The sequence below is a fragment of the Vicugna pacos genome, chromosome 29, assembly GCF_048564905.1.
Source record: "Vicugna pacos chromosome 29, VicPac4, whole genome shotgun sequence".
NCBI lineage: Eukaryota > Metazoa > Chordata > Mammalia > Artiodactyla > Camelidae > Vicugna > Vicugna pacos.
The window spans coordinates 17,830,533-17,854,946 of record NC_133015.1 but is presented as its reverse complement, the minus strand read 5'-3'; the positions used below and the strand labels follow the sequence as shown (position 1 = coordinate 17,854,946).

Here is a 24,414-nt window from a genome sequence, read left to right as displayed (position 1 = left end):
AAAAGTGGGAACTGGTAGATTCTGTCCTGTCTGGGGTGGTAGAAGCAGTTGCCGTGATGTCTTCCCAGACCAGTTCTACTGCCATTTGGGATGTTTTTCCTGGCTGTGTAGCTTATAAGTCAGGTTCTCCTGAGATTGTTATCTGCTACGTGTCTTTCCATAAATAAATCAACCACAGTAGTTTTTTTGCTTCCACTTAGAACCCTGCCTGGAAAAGAAATACTAAAAAAAAAAAATTAGTTTACTTAAAGCAGATCACAAGCAAAATTTGTTTTTTCTTAAGTAAATTTATACACACAAAGGTTTAAGATGTTGTAGACTGGGCTTACTTTGTGAGATGTGTTGCAGACAGTAGGGATTCTAAGTAATAATTATTTCACTTTAGTATTTGCATTTTAAAATTTCAGTGTGCTTTATGGACCATGTGCTGCTATGTATGCCTGCAGTACTTGAAATGCAGATTTGGAAAGACTGCCATCTAAATGCTTGGCTGGATTAAACGCCTAATTAGGATGGTTTTTCAACAGGTTGGAAGTATGCAATCGGTGAGTGCTCAAAATTTATTTTTAAAATCCAGACATTAAGAATTTTTTTTGAGAAAGTGAAGTGAATCTATATATGGCTAACATTTTTTAATTCAATGTGTTTATGTACTATTTAATTTGCTTACTATTTAAATCATGGAAGTGAATCTTTACCCAGCATGCTAAGTGAGGGAGTAACTTTCTGGGTTACGCTGAAAATTTAACCAGTATTCATGTGACTGTTAAAAGCAATGCATTTGTTATTAGTGACGAAAAGTCTTAAATATATGTAGAGATCATTGAATGAAATGTTTGACTAATACTTGACAACTCTGAATGTTGTAGAACTATTAATATTGAATGCTGTTAAAATGTGGTTTATCATATAGCTGTTTAAAGTGAAAGGTAAGTCATGTCTCCTAAAATACAACAACTATAGATACAAAGGAAAAAATTGGTATCATATGGTTATTCTATGCCAAAGATGTTTGTTCTAATCTTGACATTTTAAAAGATATTTTCTCCTGATACATATTTGTTTTTCAGGTCCAGTGTAAAGGTAGTAGAGTAGTAATTGTGCCAGGCATACTTTGTGGAGTATTTGTTTTTCACTTTCAAATTCTGTGTTTTGTTATCAGTGACACTGAATTAAAGATATAGGCAGGTTACATACTTTGAATATAGGTATACTTTTTAATGCACTACTTCTACTTTTTTGTTTTTATTTTATGTTTCTTCATATCTTGCTAAGAGAAGTTTGAACTTTTAGCCCCACTACACCCCCCCCACCAAAGTAACATTTATTTTCTTTGGAGATAAAAAGCAAAGAACCAAATAAAATTACCCTGTTTTATAGTTGCATAGTTTTGAGATTTTTATATTTGAGGATAAACAATGGGAAAATGATTTGTAAGCTTAATAGTATTTTCATCTTTTTCAGTTACATCTTCCCATGATTTGAGCTTCACTTAACGCAGCTATGCCGCCCTTCTCATCTGTTACTTGCCACCACTTGGCTGCACAGGGTGGATTAACATTTCAGTACTGACAGCAGAATAATTTCTTTTCCTTTCAGAAACACAGGAAGCTTTTGTTGCTGATGATTCCCCAAAAGTGAAGCTTTAAAATTTATGATTCCTATTTATTTGCAATTTTGGTAAGAAGTATAGTTTAGTGGAAAGATTGTAGGTCTTGGATTCAAACAAACTTGGGTCTTAAATTTATTGCTGCCAGTTACTTTCTTTGTTTACAAATGACAGATAGAAGGAACTGCTACTGCTGAGTGAGCCTGTGGGTTACAGACAGTGTGTGAAATACTCAGCACGGTGGCGTGTGTGTAGTGTGGGCACATTCAGTGACACTCACTTTCCCGTGGCTTTGCTCTGTCATTCCCCTGCCCCCGCCCCAAGTCCGGCAAATGTGACCAGAGCTGATTGAGGCCAAAGGGCAGAATTTTGTTTCAGGAACAGATAACACAGTCTATTTAGCTTAGTTTACTTATTTAGCTTTGTTCGTTTTTGAGCTGTGAAACGTGACTTTCACCAAAGAATGGTCCATGTGAAAGAGCATTAACTTGTTCCCAATATTGTAATCACAGCTGAGGGCCCTTTCTGCTAATAACTGATGGAAAGATCATTTTTTTAATGTAACATATAGTTATCAACTTTAATCCATTCACTGAAAATCTATATAAAAATAAGTTTTCTTCTAACAAGAAGCAGTTTAAACTTTTAGAGTTCTTTTCTATCTTAGTTTCCAGGAGCTCTTAGCCTGCTACCTAAGAATAAAAGGGGGGGATGTAGTCTACCAACATTTTACCTTTGGGTTTGTGAAAATAAAAACTTTTTAGCTCCACTTTTCAATGCTAAATACATATTTTCCTCACTGGTTTGACATATAAATGAACTTGATACTTTGAATGTATTCAAGGGCAGAAACTGTCTTCATCCTTTACATATTTTATCTGATTTTTTAAAAGTGCAGGTTTTGAGATCAGGGTTTGGTTTTTGCCATTAGGACAACTGGTGATGATTGTTGGCTCTCTGTATTTCACTATACTGTGTATTTTATATACAGCACCCCTATAATAGCTACCGCGCATGGGCTTCCTATGCCCAGTTCTTTAACGTACGTGTATGTTCACTCGAGCAACCTTTTTTTTTTTACACAGGTGAGGGATCTGAGGTTCGGAGTGTTTAACTGACTTGTCTGAAGTTACCCGACTAATATGTGGCAGAGCTGTAATATGAATCCAATTCTGACTCCAAAATCCTTCCTTTTTTTAGTGTACTTTGCTACTTCTTATAATAGAAGGCAAAGAAGGCAGTATTTATTAAAGACATTATATGTAAATGACTCATCTAATGTTCATAGGCTCATGAAGTAGATGCTGTCCCCATTTTTACAGATGAGGAAAGGGAAGCAGAGGGATCCTTACTTTGCCAACATTATACAGACAGGAAATGGGAGAGCCTGCTTTTAGAACCAGGCCTGAATGCTGCCGTGGCCTTTGTTTTCTTTTGACTGCCTGCCTTTTTGTCTCAACATTTGTTTGTATTTGAAACTATATACTGTCGACCCTCGAACAATATGGATTTGAACTGCTTGGGTTCACTCATATGTAGATTTTTTTCAGTAGTAAATACTACAGTACTTCACAGTCCAGTTTGGTTGAACTCGCAGACATGGAACCCCTGGGAAGGGAGTTAAGTGCAGATTTTTGTTGGGGAAGGAGCATGGTGTTGGCGCCCCGAACTTCAGCGTTGTTCAAATCAGCTGTATTCACATTTGTCCAAACTCAGTCTGTTATTACTATATTTATGCCCTTAAGTAAAAATATTTTTAAACTAGAGAAAGCAAGGATAATATGAAACTAATGTGATTCTGATTAATCTCAGTATTTTATGTTGCAAAGTTATAGCAAATATCTGATCTGAGTTAGTAATATATTTCCAGTAATACCTAAGCATTGTACCCTTGTTTTCGTTTTGTGCCTTGGAGAAAGAATGTGACTGTGGCTAGGAGCGTAGCGTGAGGAAGGAGAGAACTGAGGGAAGTGCTATCTTCACTTGGGGATTTCAGAATTGTTATAGAATTTCATCTTCCCCTCTCTACCCCTGCTCCCCAAGACACACTTTTTATTTTTCCCAGGCTCCCTTAGAATTAAGAATTTACACTTTGTTGGGTCCTGTCCTAGACTCCCTGAAAATTTGTTCATGGTATGGGCCTTTTTCCCAGAAAAATGTTGTATGTACATACAGTTTTTTTGTGTATACATACAGTGTTGCATATAATTTCAGGGAGATGTGAACCTCAGAATAAGAACCTTTTGGTTAATACAACATAGTTTTTCTTGAAAAAGATACATTTTTTAGAATTAAGTTTATACTTCCTCCTGCTAAATGATGGCTCTCAAATAGAAATATAGATTAAACTAGTCTATAAAGCCTGAGTGCAGTCATCATGTTGAGACAGATGACAGCTTCAGATTCCAGCCTCACACTCCAGCACTTCGACAGTAGAATTTCACATTGTTAAAGAAGAACAAATTGCTTTCCTGTTGTCATCCTCCCTGTCATCAATTTCAAACTCTGTTGCTAAACGTCATGCATGGACTGTTATTACTAGACTCAGACATGCAAACACCCCCCCACCACACAGATTCATTATTACATTATTTATCAGTAGTTCTTGTAAATAAAGCAAAACAAAGTTTTTCTGTTTAATAATTACTGTTATTTAATTATTTCTTAATGGAATTGAAGTCTTGTTTTTTAATGAAATCGAATTGTCTAGTAATGACAGCTTTCTCCCTGCCCTCTCTCTTACATCTGAAAAAATATTAATGACCGTTTATCTTTACAGAAAGTCTTTCCTTCTGCAAACAAATGTGCTGACAAGACATAGTTCAGCCACCAGTCAGGGCAAGAGATGCACTTGGGCCGTACAGCCTCCCAGTGCACAGATGGTGACTTTTCATGCCATCTGTTCATTATTTCTTCACAGCCATTTATAATTTCTCCCCCTTCATGAGGGCTGAATAGAAAAAATGAAGGAAGACCTAGATTTAGAGTTTCTGGAAGTTAGCTGCTCCTTCCCCTTACTTTACTTTTGCAACAATCCAGTAAAAGTTATGGCTCCTCTTCTTTCTAAATATCCCAGTCCTTAGCTTATGTAGACCTTTGCTCGTATTTTTTGGTGCTCAGTGCTATGCGGTTCACAAGTGACAGAACAGCATTAAGTTAGTCTACTGTGTATACCTGAAAAAATAATCACATAAAACAATCTGTTCTTTTACTTCTCGCAACTTTGTATAAGAAGCCTAAATAGTCTACTTTCTCCTTCTCAGTAATAGCTGAATCTTTGGGCCACTTCTTCATGTGGAAAGCACCTGGTATCCTTCCCTTCTGATACTAAGCAGATGGGGAGATGATGGTTGAAACTTAGCCCTGAAGCATGCCTAGCGAGGAATGTTAAAAGCTGGCAGAAACCTTAGTTCCTGACCTTGGCAAGTCCTTTCTAAACTTTTCTTTGTGAGCTTTTTTGTCTTCTTCATCTGCAGTTAAGATGTTTGCTTACTGGAGAGATGGAAGATTCTGATTATGTAATTGTCACATTGTGATGCATAAGTAGCATTCTACTACTCCTGCGTCACAGAGGAGATTTGTCCTGTGGCTAAATAGAAGGCATGAGAAGAGAAGTGGTTGAGTGGTGTAGTTACTATTGCCCAATGGATATTTTTTAAAAAGTTTTCAATGCCTATTAGCATGTATAAGGTAAAGAGTTTGCTTAAATACTGTCTATTTTAGAATTACTTGCCCTGTTCTTTTTTCTTGGCCTCTTATGTTGAATCAGTAAGACTGTGATTCCCTCTAGTCGGATGATTTTCCTCCTCTTAGTTTTCATGTGTTAATAACACTGTTCACGTGATGATCCTCTGTCTGGTCACTGGTGTGAGTGATTTGCATTCCTCAACTCCAGGTGATTCTCTTCTAAGCTTCACAGTAACTTTGCCCCTTATATTCTTTTTTTAATATTCATATTTCAATATTGATGTCTTGTTAACTTTCCACTGACCAATTTTCCAATCTATACCATCCTTTTAATTTACATTTCTAGAGAGTTACCGTTTTTTGTTGGTTACAGTGGCCAGTGTAGGTTATAGAACTTTCTGGAACTCTCCTAGGTAATAGTCAATAAAACTTTGAATATACTGATGATGAGATTTATATAAAAGCTGAAGCAGATGCCAGAGGTATTATATATACCCCATGATCTCACTTTGACTCATGCTGTTAACCTTAAATTGGATTTGATTGCTAAAAATCTGAGAAGTTAGATTGCCTCTCTGCTCATTTTACAAGTTGTACATGCTTTATAATGATCTAAAGGTCTAGTTAGGGTTACGTATTGGAGCCACCACTGTTTACAGTAACATTGCTTGGTCATACTGTTGATGATAGGGTAATTCCATTCCTTAAATTAGAATGGGCATGGAGTGACTTTAAAAAGGGGTCAATGTCCATTGCTCAGAATACATGCCAACTGATTGGGCACCATAAATTTAGTTTTAGGACATAATTGAATGTCTAATGAATTAAGTAAATAGTCGTATCATTTTTTTTAATTGCCTTTAATAGCATACCACCTCTCTCTACCTCTTCTGTCCAGGCTTTCAGGTTTAGCATTCAAAACAGATGGATAGTTTTTCTCTTTAAGGAAAGATCATATACTTGGGGAGAAGTTTCAAGGTACAATTCGTAATGATTTAACATTCTACTATGTGTTTTTTGTTTGCTTTTGCGTTAAGATTTGTGTTTGTTTTTGCTTTAAGCATAGCATAATGTCCTCTGTGTATTACGATTTCCTCTGAGAAGCTGTGCTCCTCAGGGCCATCACTAGCCCATCAATGCCTTTGTGTGACTAAGGAGAAGGCACCTCTGCCTGAGACAAGGCCTCACAGGAAGAAGTCGTGCAGCTGGCTTTTGGCCCCTACTCACCCTTGGCCAGCCTTTCTTGTGTGGCAAACAAAATGCAGCGTCCTGCATGGTACAGATTGAAATTCTGAACTTTTAACTTTGCATTTGTTTTGAAAGTCAACTATAACAAAAGTAACTCATAGTTTTAAAAAATTGATGTGTATAAAAAATTCTTAAACTAAAAATATAGCAGAGAAAATAAAATAGTGATTCCTTTGCAGAATAGTATGAAAACCTAATGAAAATAGAAAATTTTACCCCAAATATAGTATTATTTTACAATTACTAGTTATTCTTTTACATTTTTATATAATGTCTTACATTTAACTTCATTGCATTAATAACAACCTGCTATATATATTCTTTAATTTTTTTTTTTAATGGAAGTACTGGGACTTGAACCCAGGACCTCGTGCATGCTAAGCACACACTCTACCACTGAGCTACACCTTATTTGAGAAATAGCAGCTCATTTCTTGTAACATTTAGAGCATTCTGATCCCATAATTAATGTGTCAGCATGTCGTGCAGTCAGTTGTCTAATGCCTTGTATTAATGGTTCTATGAGTCTTATAATTAAACTTCTGATTTTTCCTACTTCCTCAGGTACTTTGGTCTGGGAAGCCATATGGTTCATCTCGAAGTATTGTAAGGAAAATTGGTACTAATTTATCTCTGATCCAGTGTCCAAGAGTTCAGTTTCAGGTACTGTATTTTATATATTTCAAATTTTATGTTAATATGTACGTTAGTAATATAAATATGCAAGACAGCTTTAAAAGTGCTTTTTGAACCTCTCCCCCTATTGATGTCACTATCAGTAAAATAAAAGAGGATAAAAACCACAGTTAAGTCTTTCTAATTTTAGTTCCTCTGTGAAGTGATCATTTAAGCTCTTTAAGACATTTATCCTTAACAATACATATACGACGATTTAGACGCATGGAATAATCTAAGCAGTTGCTAATTCCCAGGTGACCTTGAACATTCTCTTCTAGCATCAAATCAGGAGCAGCTCAACTCTTTGCTTGGAGACAAATTCCTGTTTTCTTGATTTGGGTTGTTGTTCCTTACTGTTACAGGGTTAAGACATATATCACAGAGCTTTGCTCTTGTTTTTCATTAATTCTCTACAGCAGTAATGTGACAAAACCTTTCAGTTCAACATTTAAGGAAATAAAGTTCAGCAGGTATCTATACCAATTTTGAATGATAGATTAGCATGTGAAATGTGGAAGATACGTTTAGCTCACAATTCAGAAGCTCACAAGTGCCCCTGAGAGCTTTTTAGGGATTGTCTTATTTATAAATCCCTCCTCCTTGTACATATTAAAAAATCTGTTCCTAAGTGAGTGGTAGAAATTGGCGTTTGTTCAGGTTGACTAACAAGGCTGTTCCCTGTTGTGCTGCTTGCAAATTGACCTGCAAAACCTTTGTGCACCCATCTAGAGACTGACAGGTTAGAACTTTCACCAAGTAATTTTTATCAAATGATGGACTGTTCTTTTAATCAAAATGCAGAAACCTGTGGTAGTAATTTGCTCAAGCACAATTTCTGAGAATTCACTTAAAGACACCAATCACTGATTACTTTATTTGTCAGCTTCCTTCAAGTAGCTATTGTGTTAATTAACGAAGGCTTATTAACTTTTCTTCTGATTGCTCAGTTCCATTAGAATTTTATTTTTATCTGTCTGTCTGCTTAACCTCCTTGCAGGAGAACTTGCTTCAGCACTTGTGTTCACGTAGCTAGAGACATATGAAAGGACACGGAGATAATCTGGCATTTTCTGGTAGCAACCCAAATCTGCCTTGACAGTCAGTGGGCCAGAGTACTGGAGCCAAGTTTATTTCCTTGGAAGAATTCTCCTTCTCAGTGTTGTTAGTCACTTAGAAGGGTCTGAGCAGAATAAAAATTTTAGATTTAGTATAGGAGCTGCATTTGAAAAGAGTAACAAACATAAGGAGAGGAGTAAGGTAAGAGAAATGTTGGTGACCCACTTTAGAATGTAGTGGAAGACAGAAGACATTTGTTTATAGTGGGATTTTTATGTCCAGGCAGTTTTGTAGCATGCTGCATCTTTTAAAATTCAACATCAATATTAAAGTGAGTGTTTTATCTGCCACTTAGATATTTTAAATCTGCTATTATTCCTCTATCTTCTGTTTTTTAAACTACATCTATTGGAAATATGAAAAACATAGTCTTCAAAAAATAGAAAGGATGCAGTTTAGAGTCATAAAATTACATTTCATTTTTGCAGTTTTCTCTGGCTCATTTGGGAGTCTGATATGGGGTGTATTTGGACTGTCTAAGAGTCCAACATGAGTAAATACTACTATAGAAAGTCTGGAACTGAGGAACAACACTTGGATCCAGGGAGGGTAGACACCACTATAGGGCCATATTTGAGAGATGGAAGTCGATATGGATTAAATTTGAGAATGAGGCAGGAGTTAGGTAGTCAAAAACCAGTCCTTTGTTGTTCTGGGTGATTTCAGTGTCTTTTGGGCTCATCTGAAACTTGGTCTCATATTTTCTTTACTTCCTCTACTCCTGCTGACTTTCACTTCCATTCCTTTTCTAGTACCCACTCTCGTAGGCAACGCCTCAACTCTGTCACCCTCACAACTGTTTCACCTCTGAAATCTTAAGCCTCAGTATGTTCTTTCTCAATGACACCATCTTTTCACTGTCATCAGCTGACCCATATATCTGCAGGCGAGTAACATATAAATGATGAGCAGGATGGGCACATTACTTTGTGAGGGTTAGACAGGATGATCCGTGTGAAGTCCTGAGTGTCATAACTGGTACATAATTCGTGCATAATGGAAGTGTGCTAGTCATGCGGTTTTATTGGTAACAGTGGTCCAGGAAGACCTCTCTGCAGGAATGACATTTGAGGATTAGAAAGAGCCAGCCCTGCAAAGAGCTGGGGAGAGGGAAGGAGGTGATGGTGGGGCTGTTGTGGGCAGAAAGAACACTATGTGCAGAGGTCCTTGGACAAGACTGAAGTTATTGTTTGAGGAACTAAGACAAGGCCCGTGTGTCAGGAGCTCGTGAGGTGGGAGACGCAGTTGAGGTCTTTGATGTCTGAGCCATTTGAGGATAAGTACCTGAATTCATACCGCAAGTCACTGTTAAACCTAACACTCTCCCCAGTTACTGTCTGATAATCTGGAATGTGCTAATGTGACATCGTACTGTATGTGATGTCCGTTTCTTGAGATTTGTAGCTCTAAAATGGCTGTTCAGGATAACTGAATCCATGATACAAGTATTACATTTTATCAATTTGGTAGCGTGGCTTAGTAATTTGAAGCCCAGCTCTGTAAATAACCAATGTTTGTGACATTTTCTTTGTTCTCGGTAATTGACGTCTTAAAGACTCGTTTCTCCATGGAGACACTGTCGCTTACCTTCTTAGATGATTTTGAGAGACAGACACACGTTTCCCTCCCTCTGGTCTCCCTGGTCCTTTTTCTTCTACCTGTTCTCCCCCTACGTTCCCCGCCCCCCCCTATTCTAGGTGTGTCACAAATAGAAATCTTCCATAAATGCTCAATTTTTTAAAAAGTGGCTTAGTGGCTGAGTCTCAGCTCGAGTATTTGGTTGGTGTTCTTTACACAGGTGCACTGCTCAGCCTTTTGGTGTCACTGTGTGTCCCTGTATCAAAATGGAGATATTCTGCCTTCAGTGTTTCTTACTATGGCGGAAGTTAGTAGAAAAAGAGGAATAATGAAATCTGTTAGTGAAAAAGCTAGAAGTTACTATTTTACTGTGTTGCTTTTAAGAATACATGTTTTGACATTTGGCTGTAAACAAATGGTGGTAAAATAAACTGAATATATTTACTCTTACACCCTTCTTTGCAAGAAACTGAGAGAATCTTAGTTCCCAGTACCAGTGTGTTTATTTTATGAAAAGTCACATGAGGACAAAGTTAGCTGCTCTTATATGTTATTCTAAGTATTTCAACTTCTGTACAAGCATTATACTTTTCTTTTATGCATTTTGTTAGATGAATCAATTTCCTCAGTTATAGTTTACATTATCAGAATATTTAAAATTACCTAAAATTACTTTGGTATAATTCTTGAAATAGAATTGAACCTTGGATAATTAACATTGTATCAAATGTTGAACTTCTCAAAATCAGTAAAAGTACAATGCTGTTACTGAGTTTTGGTCTGAATGACATGCTTTTTATACTTTTCTGAAAGAAATTTGAATACTTAGCAACCAATTGTGCTAATTTTTATTTAAAATTTTATAATGCCCTTGATTTAAACAAATTTTTTCTCTATTCCCTTCACTGTGTTTTCTTTTTCCCTCCCTTACTAACAATAGCTGTGGTAAGACAGGACCTTGCTGGAACCTTCAGTAAGTTGATCTTTCCTTTTTCAAACTTCCCATCAGTCACCCATGCATGCCAGTAGTGGGCTCTAAATCATGCTTCTAAGAATCCACGCTGTCAGTCCCCTTGCCTACACTGACCTCACCTAAACTGGTTCTTGACTCAGTGAATTGTCCTCTGTTTCATACTTCAGTTACTGAGTGTGGATTTCAGCAACAAATGACGTGGCCTTTTAAAAAAAGATTAATGTTACTGTATTTTCAGTTTTACTTTGTTTTCTGTATAAGTTTGGTTTCCCCAGGGATTTTGTTAGGCTTCTTTTTTTAGTGGCATAAATCACTGTTATGTAGATGCATGACTTAGATATTAAAACTACTTTGTTTTGTGGGACAGGATGTCAATTAGAAATGATAAAGATATTATCAGTTCTGGAACTGGTTCTTGACAGTATCATTAACGTTTTCATCTCATTGAGCACATGTTATAGGCATACTGTTATTTCAGTGACTGAATATAATCACTACTTAGACTGCAAACTAAGTCCATGGAATAATTTTTTTTAAGTTTGTACAAAATCAACATTTCATGTTTAATATGTGAAGTTATTACAGATATAAAACAATTATTGTATGGTCTTTATAAAGTACTCTGAAAAGCTGTCACAAAATTGGGTTTAACTTTCATATTTTTGAGTATTCTTAGAAAAATATCATTTTGCTTCCTTTTATGAACAAAAATTTCTGGGAAGAAAACAGCGCTCTTTGTAACTTTACGGGAAAGTAAGAAGTCTTGAGGTCAAAACAAGATTTTATTTATCTTAAATAAACCTTTCTTCCTACCAACCAGTAACTGTATTGGAACAGAATTTTATTTACTAAACAAAAAGTTATATAATCAGATTGATCTTCATGAACTAGCACCTTGAGGAAGGCACCCTCAGGTTTCTTTATGATCTGTCACTTATACAAAACAGCCCATTAAACACTGTGTCTTCTAAGAGCTTCCTTTTTTGGGGACCTTCCCGTTCCTGGATCTCCATGTAGCCCACTTAGCGTCTCCCTTTTATAATGTTATGGGAATATTAATACACCATTCTGTTTTCAATAACGGATAGAAACAGATTCTATTACCATATTCTCAGGCTCTTGAGATCAGGTGTGATGCCGAGTTTAGTGATATTATTTCAGTTGTACAAGATACCCATTTACTGAGTGTTTGTTTATTGACTTATTTGGGTACACTTCTAAAACATACAATGGAAAGGTACAAAAATCTTCTTTTTGATTTTTCTTTGATCATATCCCTTGACAGTGTACTTGCTTAAGTTTTTCCTTTTTTCTCTTCTGACCACAATTATTCTACTACATGCCTTAAAACATTGGTATTTTTGAAAGCCTTTTCAACTTGATTCCATTATTAGTTCCTTTGTTTTTGTTTTTTGCCCAGGTTTAACTTCTTAAATTTCTACTCTTTTTAATACACTTGTTTTTTCTCTTCCCTGGACCCCTGTACTCCCCAAAAGCCATAATTTAAGGTATTTTAAATACTTGATGTTCTTACTGAGTTACTGTTAAAATGTCAGTTTTTTAATACTACTTTTGTTAAGTTGATAATGTTAGGTAATTATGATATCAGAATGGATACACATAATAGCAGTCAATATGTTTAGTTAAAATTTTATTCCTAATATTAAAGATATTTAAAATTTTAACCATATTACTATTCTGTGGTTGTATGGTATATTTTACAGTTGAGGAAGAAGTATTACTTAAGTGTAGCTTCCAAAAGCTTCATTTGGCAATGTTAGTATTAAGAAGGTTCAGATAAAGCATGGGTTACAGTAGAACCTTTCTGATAAATACATTAATATGTAAATCTCTTTGGTCTTTTAAACTTTTTTCTTCAGTTGAAAAGTCCGCATTTTCATTTTTAGTTAAACCTCACTTCAATTTGTAGGAAATACTACATTGATCTGATAACTTAATTTTTAAATTATTATTCATTGGTCATCTGCCTCTGAGGCATTATACTTATAACAGAACTTCAATACAGTTATATTTCCATTTTTTCAAGGTAAATTTCAGAACTTGAATCCTTTTTCTTTGTTGTATTTCAGAATATTCTGTTCCTTCATCTGTGTGTTGAAGACCAGCTGGAGAATTCTGTTCTATTGCTATGTTTTTTTGGTTCTTTAGTATAGTTAATACTTTTATTTAAAAACAAGAGATTTAAAGATTAAAAAATGTATTTTCAGTATTATAATAGCATACCTATGTAATATTCATTTCAAAATGTTCCCAGATTTTGCACAAATTGGTCATTTGTTCTTATTCCTATACTTTTTTTTTTAACTAAATCTCTTCAGAAAAGAACTGATGTATAATGCTTAAATTCTAAAAATTTTCTCAATGTTTTAGGACGAACAGAGGGTTTTTTTTAAACCAGTTTTAGTGACCTGTAAAATAAAAAATTGAGTAAGGTTAAATTATAATTCAGAGATTGCATACACTGTTAGACAACAGTATGACATAACTAAAGGTCCTTTCCATGGAGACCTTCAATGGGAACGCTAGAAACTGCCTGTGTTTGTTAACGTTAGAGCTCATGATTTTCCTTTCGGTGATTAAATGTTTTATTCTGTCATTTTGGTGCCAGATGAAGAAGTTTCCCTGTTTGTAACTTACAGCTTACCAGCCCTACAGCCGAATGGAGCCCCAGCCCAGGAGAGGATGCAGTGGCGTCTTTTGCTGATGTTGGGTGGGTAGCCAGAGAGGAAGGAGAGTGCTCGACAAGACGAAGGTTAGTCTGGAAATCTGTCAGAGCTGAGATGCAGTATTGATTATTTTAAGAGATGATACATTTACATTGTTTCCTTTTTTCGCCTAATTTGATCTCTAGTACGTAGTTATTTTTTCGAGTGGTCGTCTTTTCTGTTCATTTTAAAGAATCAGCTACTATTTGTAAAGTTTCTAGAGTTAAAGAACTGTGTCCTAGGTCCATAAGAATTACAGAAGTTTACATTCTAAAGTGAGAAACTGGAAAGAACTGTCATAAATATGTTTAGATTGATGGAGTAACTATAATGGTCTTCCTGGGGCAGAGGAATCCCTGTGGATCATATCAGGGAATTTGTGTACTCATTGGAGACTGTTTCCTAAAAACTGAGAGTCAAGATGAGTTTTGATTCAAAGGAGGCAGTGTGTAAGATTTAGAGAAGTGCTTCCATTTATTTTAAAGAGCCTGAATAAATTGTTGACTCCTCTTCAATCTAATAAACACTTATTCACCTGGTCAACTCTTCATTCTTATTAGGCATCGAGGAAACATAGATAAAATAAGGTACATTCCTGGCTTTCCAGGAATATCTGGAAATACTTGCTAGAGGAGATGAAACAAGGAAATCAGTAATACTGATGCTGGAAATACTACTAAATAAGTACAGAAGGCCTCTGTGGGATGAGAGGCTTGGCAAGGCTTCTCAGAGGAGGGGATGCTAGAGCTGAGTGAGGAGGGTCAGTAGGAGCCACTCACATAGGATGGTGGTGTTCCAGGAAAAGTGAATGTGTTTAAAGGTACTCATTAGGAGGCCACACGGCATATTTAGGAGACTCCAAATGGCTCCATGAGTCCAGAGAGGAGCAGAGAAGGAACAAGCTTGCTCTTTATTTGGTTTTCCTGTTACTTTGTTTTCAATTCTACTGACATCTGCGCCTATCATTTTTTCCTTCTTCTTGGAGTTTTTCTTTTTTTCTAGATTCTCTAGGTGAGAGCTTATATTAATTTGAGACTTTTTCTTTTTTCTAATATAAGCATTTTAGTGCTATAAATTGTTTGGTTTCCAAATGTTTAGCACTTTTCCTGTTATTGAGTTCTAGTTTGATTCTGTGGTCAGGGAACACACGTATCCAGTTGATCCTTGAACAACATGGGTTTGCACTGTGGACTTAGGACTGCGTGGAGGGTTGGAGTCCCTAATTCCTGTGTTGTTCAAGGGTCAGTTGTATTTCCATTCTTTTAAAAATTTGTTGAGGTTTTTTTTAAACGGCTCAGGATATGGGCCATTTTGGTTCATGTTCTGTGGGTATATAAAAGAATGTGTGCTCTAGGGGGTGAGTGGTATAGCTCAGTGGTAGAGCACGTGCTTGGCATGCACAAGGTACTAGGTTCAATCCCCAGTGCGTATGTTAAGGGTAAAAATAATAAGTAAGTAAATGGTAAGTAAGTTAATTAATTAATTAAAACATATGTAAAAAAAAGACCAGAAAAAAAATACGTACTCTGTTGTTGTCAGTAGAATGTCCTGTAAATGTCAGAGACCCTGTTGGTTGATGGTGTTGCTGAATTCTGTACTTTTTTTTTCTTCCAAAATTTTTTTAATTGAGTTATAGTCATTTTACAATGTTGTGTCAAATTCCAATGTGTATCTTTTTTGATTTTTCTATTTGTTCTAACAATTTTTGAAAGGAGGGTGTTGAAGTTATAGTCACGCAGGTCACTGAGACTCTGCTCACATTTCTTCCTGGTCTGTTCACTTTTTGTGTTTTCATATTGGATGATTTCTATTGTTCTGTCTCTGAATTCATTGATTCTTCCATCTTCTCCATTCTGCTTTTGATCCTATCCAGTGTGTTTTTAATTTCAGTTATTTTACCTTTTACTTTGAAAATCTTCATTTGGTTCTGCTTTATATCTTGGAGGTTTTTGCTGAGACTTTTTTTTTCATTTGTTTTACGAATGCTAGTAATTGCTCATTTAAGCCTTTTTATTATAGCTGTTTCAAAACCTGTCAGATAATTCTAACATCTCTTGTCATCTCAGAGTTGGCATCTGTTAATTGTCATTTTTCATTCAGTTTGTGTTCTTTTTGGTTCTTGGTATGAGTGATTTTTTAAATTGAAATCTAGGTATTTTGAGAATCTGAGACTCTGGACCTTATTTCAGCTTTTTCTTTTAGCTGGCTTTCACTGATAGCACTCTGGCAAGGGAAGGGTGGGTGCCATCTTGTTTATTCATTCAATTTTAATATATTAATTTCTAATTGCATCTAATTCTTAATTCTGAGTGCCACAACATACCAAACTGAATAGGTGTTAAATAAAAATGTACAGGTTCATAGGATTTGAAAGTATTTCAGGCAGCCCTTTTCTTACACCACAATGTAATCTAGTGACCAGGTGAAAGTTTTTACAAAATCTGTAATATAAGAATAGTGAATAAAGTGAGACTGAAGACTTGAAGATACCCAATTTAAGTTTTTCAATCTGACATGAAGTGGATGGTGCTATTAAGGAGTGTTGGGGAAGAACCCCCAACCTCATACAGGATGACAATGAGTAACAAGACTCCAAAGGAAATGACTCAGCACCAGACAGGCTGGCTTGCCACGGCTCCCAGGTGGAGGGCAGACCAGAGCAAGTTAGCTTCCTGCTCGCGGTACAGCAAACAGCACGTGCTGTTCATTCCCACTTTGACCTTAATTATTTGACACTAGACAATAACTAATAATGTACATCACTCAAGCGCTGCATTCAAGGGACAAACGTCATTTCCACGAAACATCACTTGTAGAAGGATCCAGCTTTTAAGATACAAAACAAGAGCCTAGAATAGCGAGTAAGAGGAATCCCACCAGTCGTCTGGGTCTGTGGCCTCGCGACAGTCCTGCCCCATCCCCACTGTAAATCCTCTGATGGGCAACTGCCCTCTGAAAACAGCTTTCCTAGTCCAGGTATCTCTAGCCAGCTACTCACTCACTTTGCAAAGATTGTTAGTTTTCTACGCAACTTTTTACTTTCAGAGAACTGAATCAACCAGTCCCCCACACCAGCCCCCGTGTATCCCATTGGCAATAGTGTCTTTTTATTCATTTCTAGGCTGTTCTCAGTTGAAACAGTGAGACAGCGCCATCCTGGGAATAGCACCCTCCACAGGGCACTGGGCTGATGTAAAACGATCTCAGATTTTGGTTTTCATTAACTGTGAGATTAAGGGGAAGGACCCCACAGGTGCACTATATTTAATTGAGGATTTCCTTTGAAATGATCAGTGGAACTTGAAAAGCCCTTCATAGTTCTGTACGTTGTGCTCCCAAAGTGGCTGCTGCCCTTGACACCGATGTTGAAAAGATGAGTGCGAGGTCGCGTGCAGGGCCACTCCGAACGGGCACCTGTGCCCTCATGCCACAAGGCCCTTTGGAGCCAAAAGCAAACAAAAGGTAGAAGGCACGAGCACAAGCTGGCACACAGGAAGTGTTTTTAAGAAACGGCCGCACGCTGGCTGTCTCCTGCTTTGGGGATGTGCAGACTTGACGCCTCTTTTGTTTTTGTTTTTTTGTTTTGTTTCTTAAATTTCTCTGAATTATACACAAGAATTATAGTAGGAAAGAGCATTTTTCTTAGTTTGGATTACTTCTGCCTCTATATTCTAGCTCTTAATAGCCTTCTATTCTGAAGGATGGCAAAACAGACTGGTTCTGAGAATGAGTTTTGACTGCCTTATAAAACAGATGTCTGTGGGAGAAGAGTGTGTGTGTTTGTATTTTTAACGGAAGGGACATGTCTGAGAATTTTCATAAAATTAAACTTTTCCATATACAAGAATATTACAGAGCAACTCTTTTTGTTTCTGGTTCTCGAGCTCCTGTAAATGTTGAATCTGTGTCTTTGAGAAGACGGGATCATTTCAAGATTACTTTTCTTAGCTTCTAAAAATCTACATTTAAACTCCCGCACTTCCTGTATTTATTCTATTTGAACCCACAGCCGTCAACAGTGTTTCATACGTGGAAATGCAGAATCTATGCCGAAGTTACAAAACTAGTTTTGGACATAAAATACAGATGATCTGCTATTGTTACTTAAATCATTTTGCTAAAAGTCCTAAACTTTTTCCCTCTTACCCTGGTACACTGGTTTTCAAGATTAATGAGTACTTTATCCTTAATTTTCAGTAGATGGAAAAACAAATGATAAAATTCATCTGTTGGAGTTCCGGGGGAGAGGCAGAAGCTTAATTCTTCCCTTTTGAAAGAACATTGTAGTTTGCTGTTCACTATTCATTAATTCTTCTCTTACAATGTATTTTGCCTAGAAGGATCTTAAGGAAAGAAAGCTGTTTAAACTAAACGCCTTATAGTTGATCTCATAATCCAAACTGTCATATTATCTTGTCCCAGTTGTGGGTATTGAGTAAATGTTCATGGGATTTGAAGACTGACTGACTTGAATGATAATGTTTTAAAGCAAACTTAAAAGCACTTAATACCGTTGGCTCCTGTGATCTAGGAGAATCTTAGGTGGGGGTATATACTCACTACTGAAGCGACGACTAGTTCTTAAACAGGACGGTAACATCATTTTTTGTTTAGTAGCACTGAAGATTCTGGCATTCAAAATTTATTTGCTGTTATAATGCAGACTTGATGAAATACCTGCGCTCGTACACAATACGAAAGCAAACCATCATCCTCGCTTCCATTCTCAGATATAAAAATTTTCATTCTTTTAGGTGAGTTTTGACAAAACAAAGCAAAATTCAACGTTCATGGAAAATGGAAGATGGTAGGGGGAGAGGTGAGGGAACGCTGAGTCTGCACCTGCAGTTCTGTTTCTTTCCGCTTCCATCTACTTGTCACCCTCCTGATGCCCCCTCCCTCGATGCCTGTGGGGCAGCGTGTGTCCTCTGTCCTGAGAACACCACTTCTGAGCACTCTTGTTGCTTTAAAGTCATGAAGTCACAGTCTCTCTCCTACTCTTATTTCTCCTCTGGTGTCTGGAACAAATGTGATACTTTAATTCTACATTTATTTGAGATTTCTGTGTTTTACCCAGATCTCCTCAGAACTAGTATTCTGTCCCTGCCACTGTCCCACCTGTAAGTGTTTTCCCTAGTTCTTCCAAGTAGTATTTTAAAAAATCATTGTGTTGTTTTTATTAAAAACATAAGCGGTCAAGAATATAGTTGAGGAAGCATATTAAGAATATGTGACATTATACTGATTAAATCAACCCATGCAAATAGCCTGCCCCTCAAAAGAATGTTATTCAGTAGACTGACTAATTTTTATCTACTTGTACCCTAATGTACAGAGATGTTTAACAAAAGTATTTGACCTACCCTATGAAAAGGTAGGTAGAAACCAGAATTTAGGCTGTTACATCAACAAAAAGCAACAATGATTTTTTTAATTGTTAATGTGTTATTAAAATTTTTTCCTTATTGCAGGATGATTAGAGCACATGAGTCTAATCTCTTATAACAAATAATCTTTCAAAGAACATTTTAATATATTTAATCAGAGTGTCAGCATTATTTCTCATAAAAGTTTTTACCTTTGTTTAATCTTCATGTACTTTTTTAGACATCTCATCACCTATTTCTTCCCAGTGTGGGGCTAAGAAAGGGAATGGTAGTTGAAACTTTGCAAGCCAAATATACTTCCCTATCCCACAGATATTCCAAATTAAAGTTAATAAAGTTAGTATTGATTGAAGTCGGCTGCTAATCTAAATCTAAAGTAGAGCCTGAAGTAAAGGTAACAACTAGGATATTTATTCTCCAGATGTTTTTGTTTAATACTACAGGTAAAAAATAATTTACAAGCATCCTCAATATGTGATAGTATAATTAACATGGCATAATCAGAATTAGATATGAAGAAAAACACCTGAATTCAGTACATAATACCAAAAGCTAAAGGTCCGAGAATTCACTCAAAACACAAGGTAGAACGAATTAACACGGCTCTCCAGCACAAACAAGGCAAGACAGCAGTGTCCAGTTAAAGGAAAACTAAAACAGAATGTAATGTTGGTGAGCGCTGTAACGGTTAGGATTAAGTGTGACTGCGTGAAACAGAAGTCAAAAACAATGAAGAAGAAGTTTATTTTTCTCTCAAGTCAGAAACATCCAGAGTGGAGAGTATGATGCTGACAGTGGCTCCACTGTGTCCCTAGTGACCCAGCCGGGCTCTCTGCCATCCTCAGCACTGGCTTTCACGTCAAGGTTAGCTTGACTCTCAGAAGCTCTTGGGGCGGGAGGAGAGGGTGGGGCTAGAGATGAAAGGACTGGCTTTCTCCCGGAGCGGCGTCATCTCCGCTAAGCAGCCTTCCTGGCGGCTCACCCACGTTCTGCCTCCAGCTTGTCAGTCAGCACTTGGTCACATGACCATGGGATGGAAGGAAACTGGGATATGTTAACCTGATTGTTGTGATTATTTCAAAATGTATACACACATCAAATCATGCTGTACACCTTAACTACATACAGCATGTGTCAGTTATACCTCAGTAAAGCTGGAAGGAAAAAGAAAACTGATTAGAGGCCGGAAAAACCTAATTGTAGAAAATAGGAGGAAGTGGTAAGTGTAGAAATTGACAACTGAAAAGGAATCTGAATTTTATTCTCACCCCCCAAAGACTTCCATATAGAGCTGTGGAGCAATGCATGTTAGAAAAGCCTTTTTTTTTTTTTAAACACCCAAGTGAAAATGAGATCATGTATATAGTTACTGCATGAGTTCCACTGTAATGATTACTTTTTTCTCCTTTGTAGTTTCTTACGCTGTAATCTGGCCCATATTGTTACAGTATGTCTTACAGTTTAGTACATTCTATCACATGTGGAAAACACTGACATCCAAGGGTAGAAGCCAAGACCCTGGGGAAGGGCTAAGAGATTACTGATTTGATTTGATTGTCACACATAACCAGTAATTAGTTTATCATTAAAAGTTTCTTCACCTTAGTTCATACCATCAAAACAAAACATGAATTAGCAAAGACACTGTTGGAATCTGTGTTGCCTCTTGTAGTGCAGGCTTGTGTGCATTGTGTGGAGATTAAGAAGAATGACGGCAGTAAGAAATCTGGCCTGGTGCGTTCCTGCGCGAGGTTGACGAGCGCTTTGTTGTTCTGAAACTTACAGCAGGGGCTTTATGGACGGTCAGCCTGAAAAGTGGTTCTCAGATGTTAGGTTCTAATTAACTTTGAAATGATGATTGATTGTATTCCCTGACAAAGCCTGTGACAGCCAGCCTTCTGTCTTCCTTGCAGGACAGAGGTCAGGTCAAGGCAGCCCCTTCAGGATGACCTTCCTTTCCTTGAGAAGCCCCCAAGCAGGCAGTTTTCCTTACCAGACCTGTCTCCAAAGGAGTGTCAGCTGCAGAGCACGACGCTGGCGAACGAGGAGGCACTGCAGAAGATCTGTGCCCTCGAAAATGAACTTGCTGCTCTCAGAGCTCAGATTGCCAAAATCGTGACCCTGCAGGAACAGCAGAGCCTCAGTGCAGGTCTGTAAGTCCTACGTTTGTTTTAACCAGGGAACTGGGAATTAGAAGAATGCCACTCATGTAAAATTTACCAACAAGTAACAGCATTGATCGAGCTTGTTAGAAAATCTGGGGTCCGTCCTCTATGCATGGTCCAGTAGAGGACCCAGGCAAGTTTTAGTGGTTTTTGTTTGTTTTGAACCACCCTGATGCTGTCAGAGAGGATACGGAGTATACGCATTCATTTAATACAGTTAAACTGCTACTCCTGTGAATGCTGCGGGCACCTCAGCTGTCTTTGATAGTGGCACCATCCACGTTAGGCGTGAGGTAATCTCCATCAGCGCTGACGGGGCTGAGTGCTGCTTCCCTACCTGCGTGTTCTGCGGCGGGTACTTGGCCCTTCCACCTCCCAGTCCTGCTCTGCAGTGAGGACAGCTGCCCTGTGTTACGGAGTTACCGTGGGAGTAAATGTGCAAATTATATGAAATGTCTTTAGCACATTGCAGCTACTTAATGGTCAGTTCTCTTCCTCTTGCCCAGAGTGGAAACTGAATTCAGGTCGTCTGACTCTTGGTCTAATACTGTTGCTTCTGTGTGGCATTGTCACTCGGGAGAAGAAACCGTGGTGTTGAAATCCTAGCCCATGAACCTGCTGGCACGTAGTGGTGGTTTTTCCTCGTGTTGTTCCCGAGTCCTGGCTAGACTCAGTATAAGCCAACTCTAAAGGTGAAAGGCCAGGACAGTTACTCTGCCTCTGAGTCACTGTGCTCACGGCCCCAGGGTTTAATGTAACCCCACGTGTTAACCTCATCCAACCTGTGTCTGGCCAGGATGGACCGAGGGCGCATGCATTCGGGCACCTGCTGTCACTTAAGTGAAATTTGTGTGTCACTTTTATAGAACCAAAGTCCTGCCCTTTTCTTTTTTAAATTATAAATTGCACTCCTCTTTTGCTCTACCTCCCTCTACTGGCAGACTAAGAAAACTGCTGTAATAGTGCGAGAATTGGGGGGTTTACATTAGGTGTTATATTTACAATCCAAATCCCTTGAGGAAACTCTTGCACTGAGTTCCCCCTAATCAGTATAGTTCACCCAAAAAACAACTCACTAACCTCCCATTATGCAGAAAGATGAATTTTTAGGTCCTTATTTGAGAACTACTTTAACTTCTTATTTTGGAAATTAACTAGAACTTTTTTTCTTACAGAAATTTGTTCAATAAATCTAAAACTTTTCTTTTAAAAACATTCTAGTTAATGCTTGATAAGTCATATATAAATATACTTAAAATGAAACACAAGTTTATCAAGTTTTTTCAAATAGTTACTCCAGTATTAAATGGTCAAACTGTATCCTGAAGACAGTTACATGTGCAGTGTGACTGCTGTGTGTTTCATCTAGAGGTGGGGACAGGCTCTGCAGCCGGCCCACGACAGCGCCCTGTTACGTGGAACACTTGCATCTGGAGGGTCTGGGATTAAATGATACAGAGACTGAGATTCAGGCATTAAGATTCTAACCAAGTAGCTGACACTTCCTTTCTACTTACATGATTGAGATTCTTTTTGAGGATATTATTTTCAAATATGAAGTCCTTAACATAACTTTGCTTTTAAAATATTTTACTTGTCCGTAGCCATCAGGATTGAATTGGTTTTTCCTTATTTCTGTAGGTGATTTGGAATCTGCCACATCTGTTGCCACAGCACCGCCCTCTGCCCCGCCAGCGCCCCCTCCGCCTCCGCCCCCGCCCCCGCCCCCATCAGTGCTCCACCAAAGCACATCTGCTCTTGATCTGATTAAAGAGCGAAGAGAGAAGAACGCCTGTGCTGGGAAGACTTCAGTCAAGAACAATCCAAAGAAACCTGACATGCCAAATATGCTAGAGATCCTGAAAGACATGAACAGTGTGAAACTTCGGTCAGTAAAAAGGTGAGGACACACTGCCTTCTTTCTTACGTCCCCCCCCTTTTTTTGCCTTATAAAACCAAGTACTAGGCTTCTTGATAATTTTGTTTTACAGCATGACTACAATGAATAATTTGTTTTTAATTTAAGAAAAAAAGACATGCCCCATTGGCTCTTATAATGCTGTTAGCTAAGAGATTAGCAAAATAAACACTTCCCAGGTTACCTTTTCACCACCCCCACCACTGCATTTAAAGCCCTTTCGTGACTGTGCAGGCCATTCATCCGCTACAGCTGTGCTGTGTACCTACCAGGACAGTCGCTGGGCGCTTGGAGAAGAGTGGAACTGCTATCGCCCTGAGGGCGTGTGGTCACTGCTCCTGAGAGGAGCTGACCTTGGGTTCATCGGGCCCCTTGTGCTCTTCCACGTCACTGCGTCAGTATTTGTCTGTGTCTTTTTTGAGGGTCTGTGATGCTGTCAGGCCCACAGAGCCCCTCCCAGAGGGACACCAGCACTGAGTGTCCGGCTGGTTTCTGTCACTTCTCTAAGGTCAGAACAAGACGTGAAGCCCAAGCCAGTGGATGCTGCTGACCCTGCTACCCTCATAGCAGAGGCTCTGAAAAAGAAATTTGCTTACCGGTATCGAAGTGAGAGCCAAAGTGAAGTTGAAAAAGGAATTGCAAAGTCTGAATCCGAGGCCACCTCCGGAACAGTGTTGGTGAGTGCCAGGCAGGCCTCTCTCCTGGGGCAGCTGGTGGTCCACTGCTGTGCACCTGCGTTTTGCAAGACATTCAGCTGTGTCCTGCAAGATTCAAAAGGATGTGCTTCAGGATTTGGTCCCTACCTGCAGCTAGGTTACTTAAAGAAGAGCACAAAGAAGGAAGCAAAATTAACCTCTGGTTTCACTACTTAGCATGAGAAATTTAACATTGGAGATAAACTATGTTTTATTTATATTTAAGCATAATGACGTGAAATTCATTACAATAAAATTTATACCTTAGGGCAATCTAAATGTTACGATACAGAAATTCACAGTTAAGGGAAGATCGTTTTCTCTTAGGGCACCTGTGACAGTCTTCTGAAGAGGGAGAGGTTTGACCAGGGCCTTGCAGGATGTGGGCCACGCCACAGATGGAGACTGAGCAGATGTCACAGATGCTCTCAGACAGGGATCCAGTCCCTTCAGTCCAGTTACTGTCATGGGGGCTATGAGCTTGTCTATTCCAGAGAGGCAGATATCTTAGAAATTCTAGCATCTTTGAAACTCTTCGTACATGGAAAAGGAAACTTTGTACCATTCTTTTACCCAGAGAAGTAAAATTGGACTAGCTAGGGTCTTGCTAAGATGATAATTTTCTTTTCTAGAA

The 24,414-nt window shown here is 38.0% G+C and overlaps 1 protein-coding gene across 5 annotated transcripts in view; it reads left to right on the top strand.

Moving 5' to 3' along the window:
• Nucleotides 1-24,414, top strand: part of MTFR1 (mitochondrial fission regulator 1) — a 34,039-nt gene that overhangs the window by 6,995 nt on the left and 2,630 nt on the right. For 4 of the 5 annotated variants that reach the window (XR_012065463.1, XR_012065464.1, XM_006204689.4 and 1 more), the window contains exons 2-7: nucleotides 408-545; nucleotides 7,109-7,207; nucleotides 13,550-13,662; nucleotides 20,916-21,151; nucleotides 22,809-23,067; nucleotides 23,594-23,762. Coding sequence is in view for 3 of the 5 variants with exons in the window: in XM_006204689.4 (XP_006204751.1) it covers nucleotides 483-545; nucleotides 7,109-7,207; nucleotides 13,550-13,662; nucleotides 20,916-21,151; nucleotides 22,809-23,067; nucleotides 23,594-23,762 (939 nt within the window). In the remaining 2 variants the exon portion in view is untranslated. Of the gene's footprint in view, nucleotides 1-407; nucleotides 546-5,200; nucleotides 5,300-7,108; nucleotides 7,208-13,549; nucleotides 13,663-20,915; nucleotides 21,152-22,808; nucleotides 23,068-23,593; nucleotides 23,763-24,414 lie in introns of those variants that run through there. The other variant, XM_072951897.1, reaches the window with a different exon arrangement.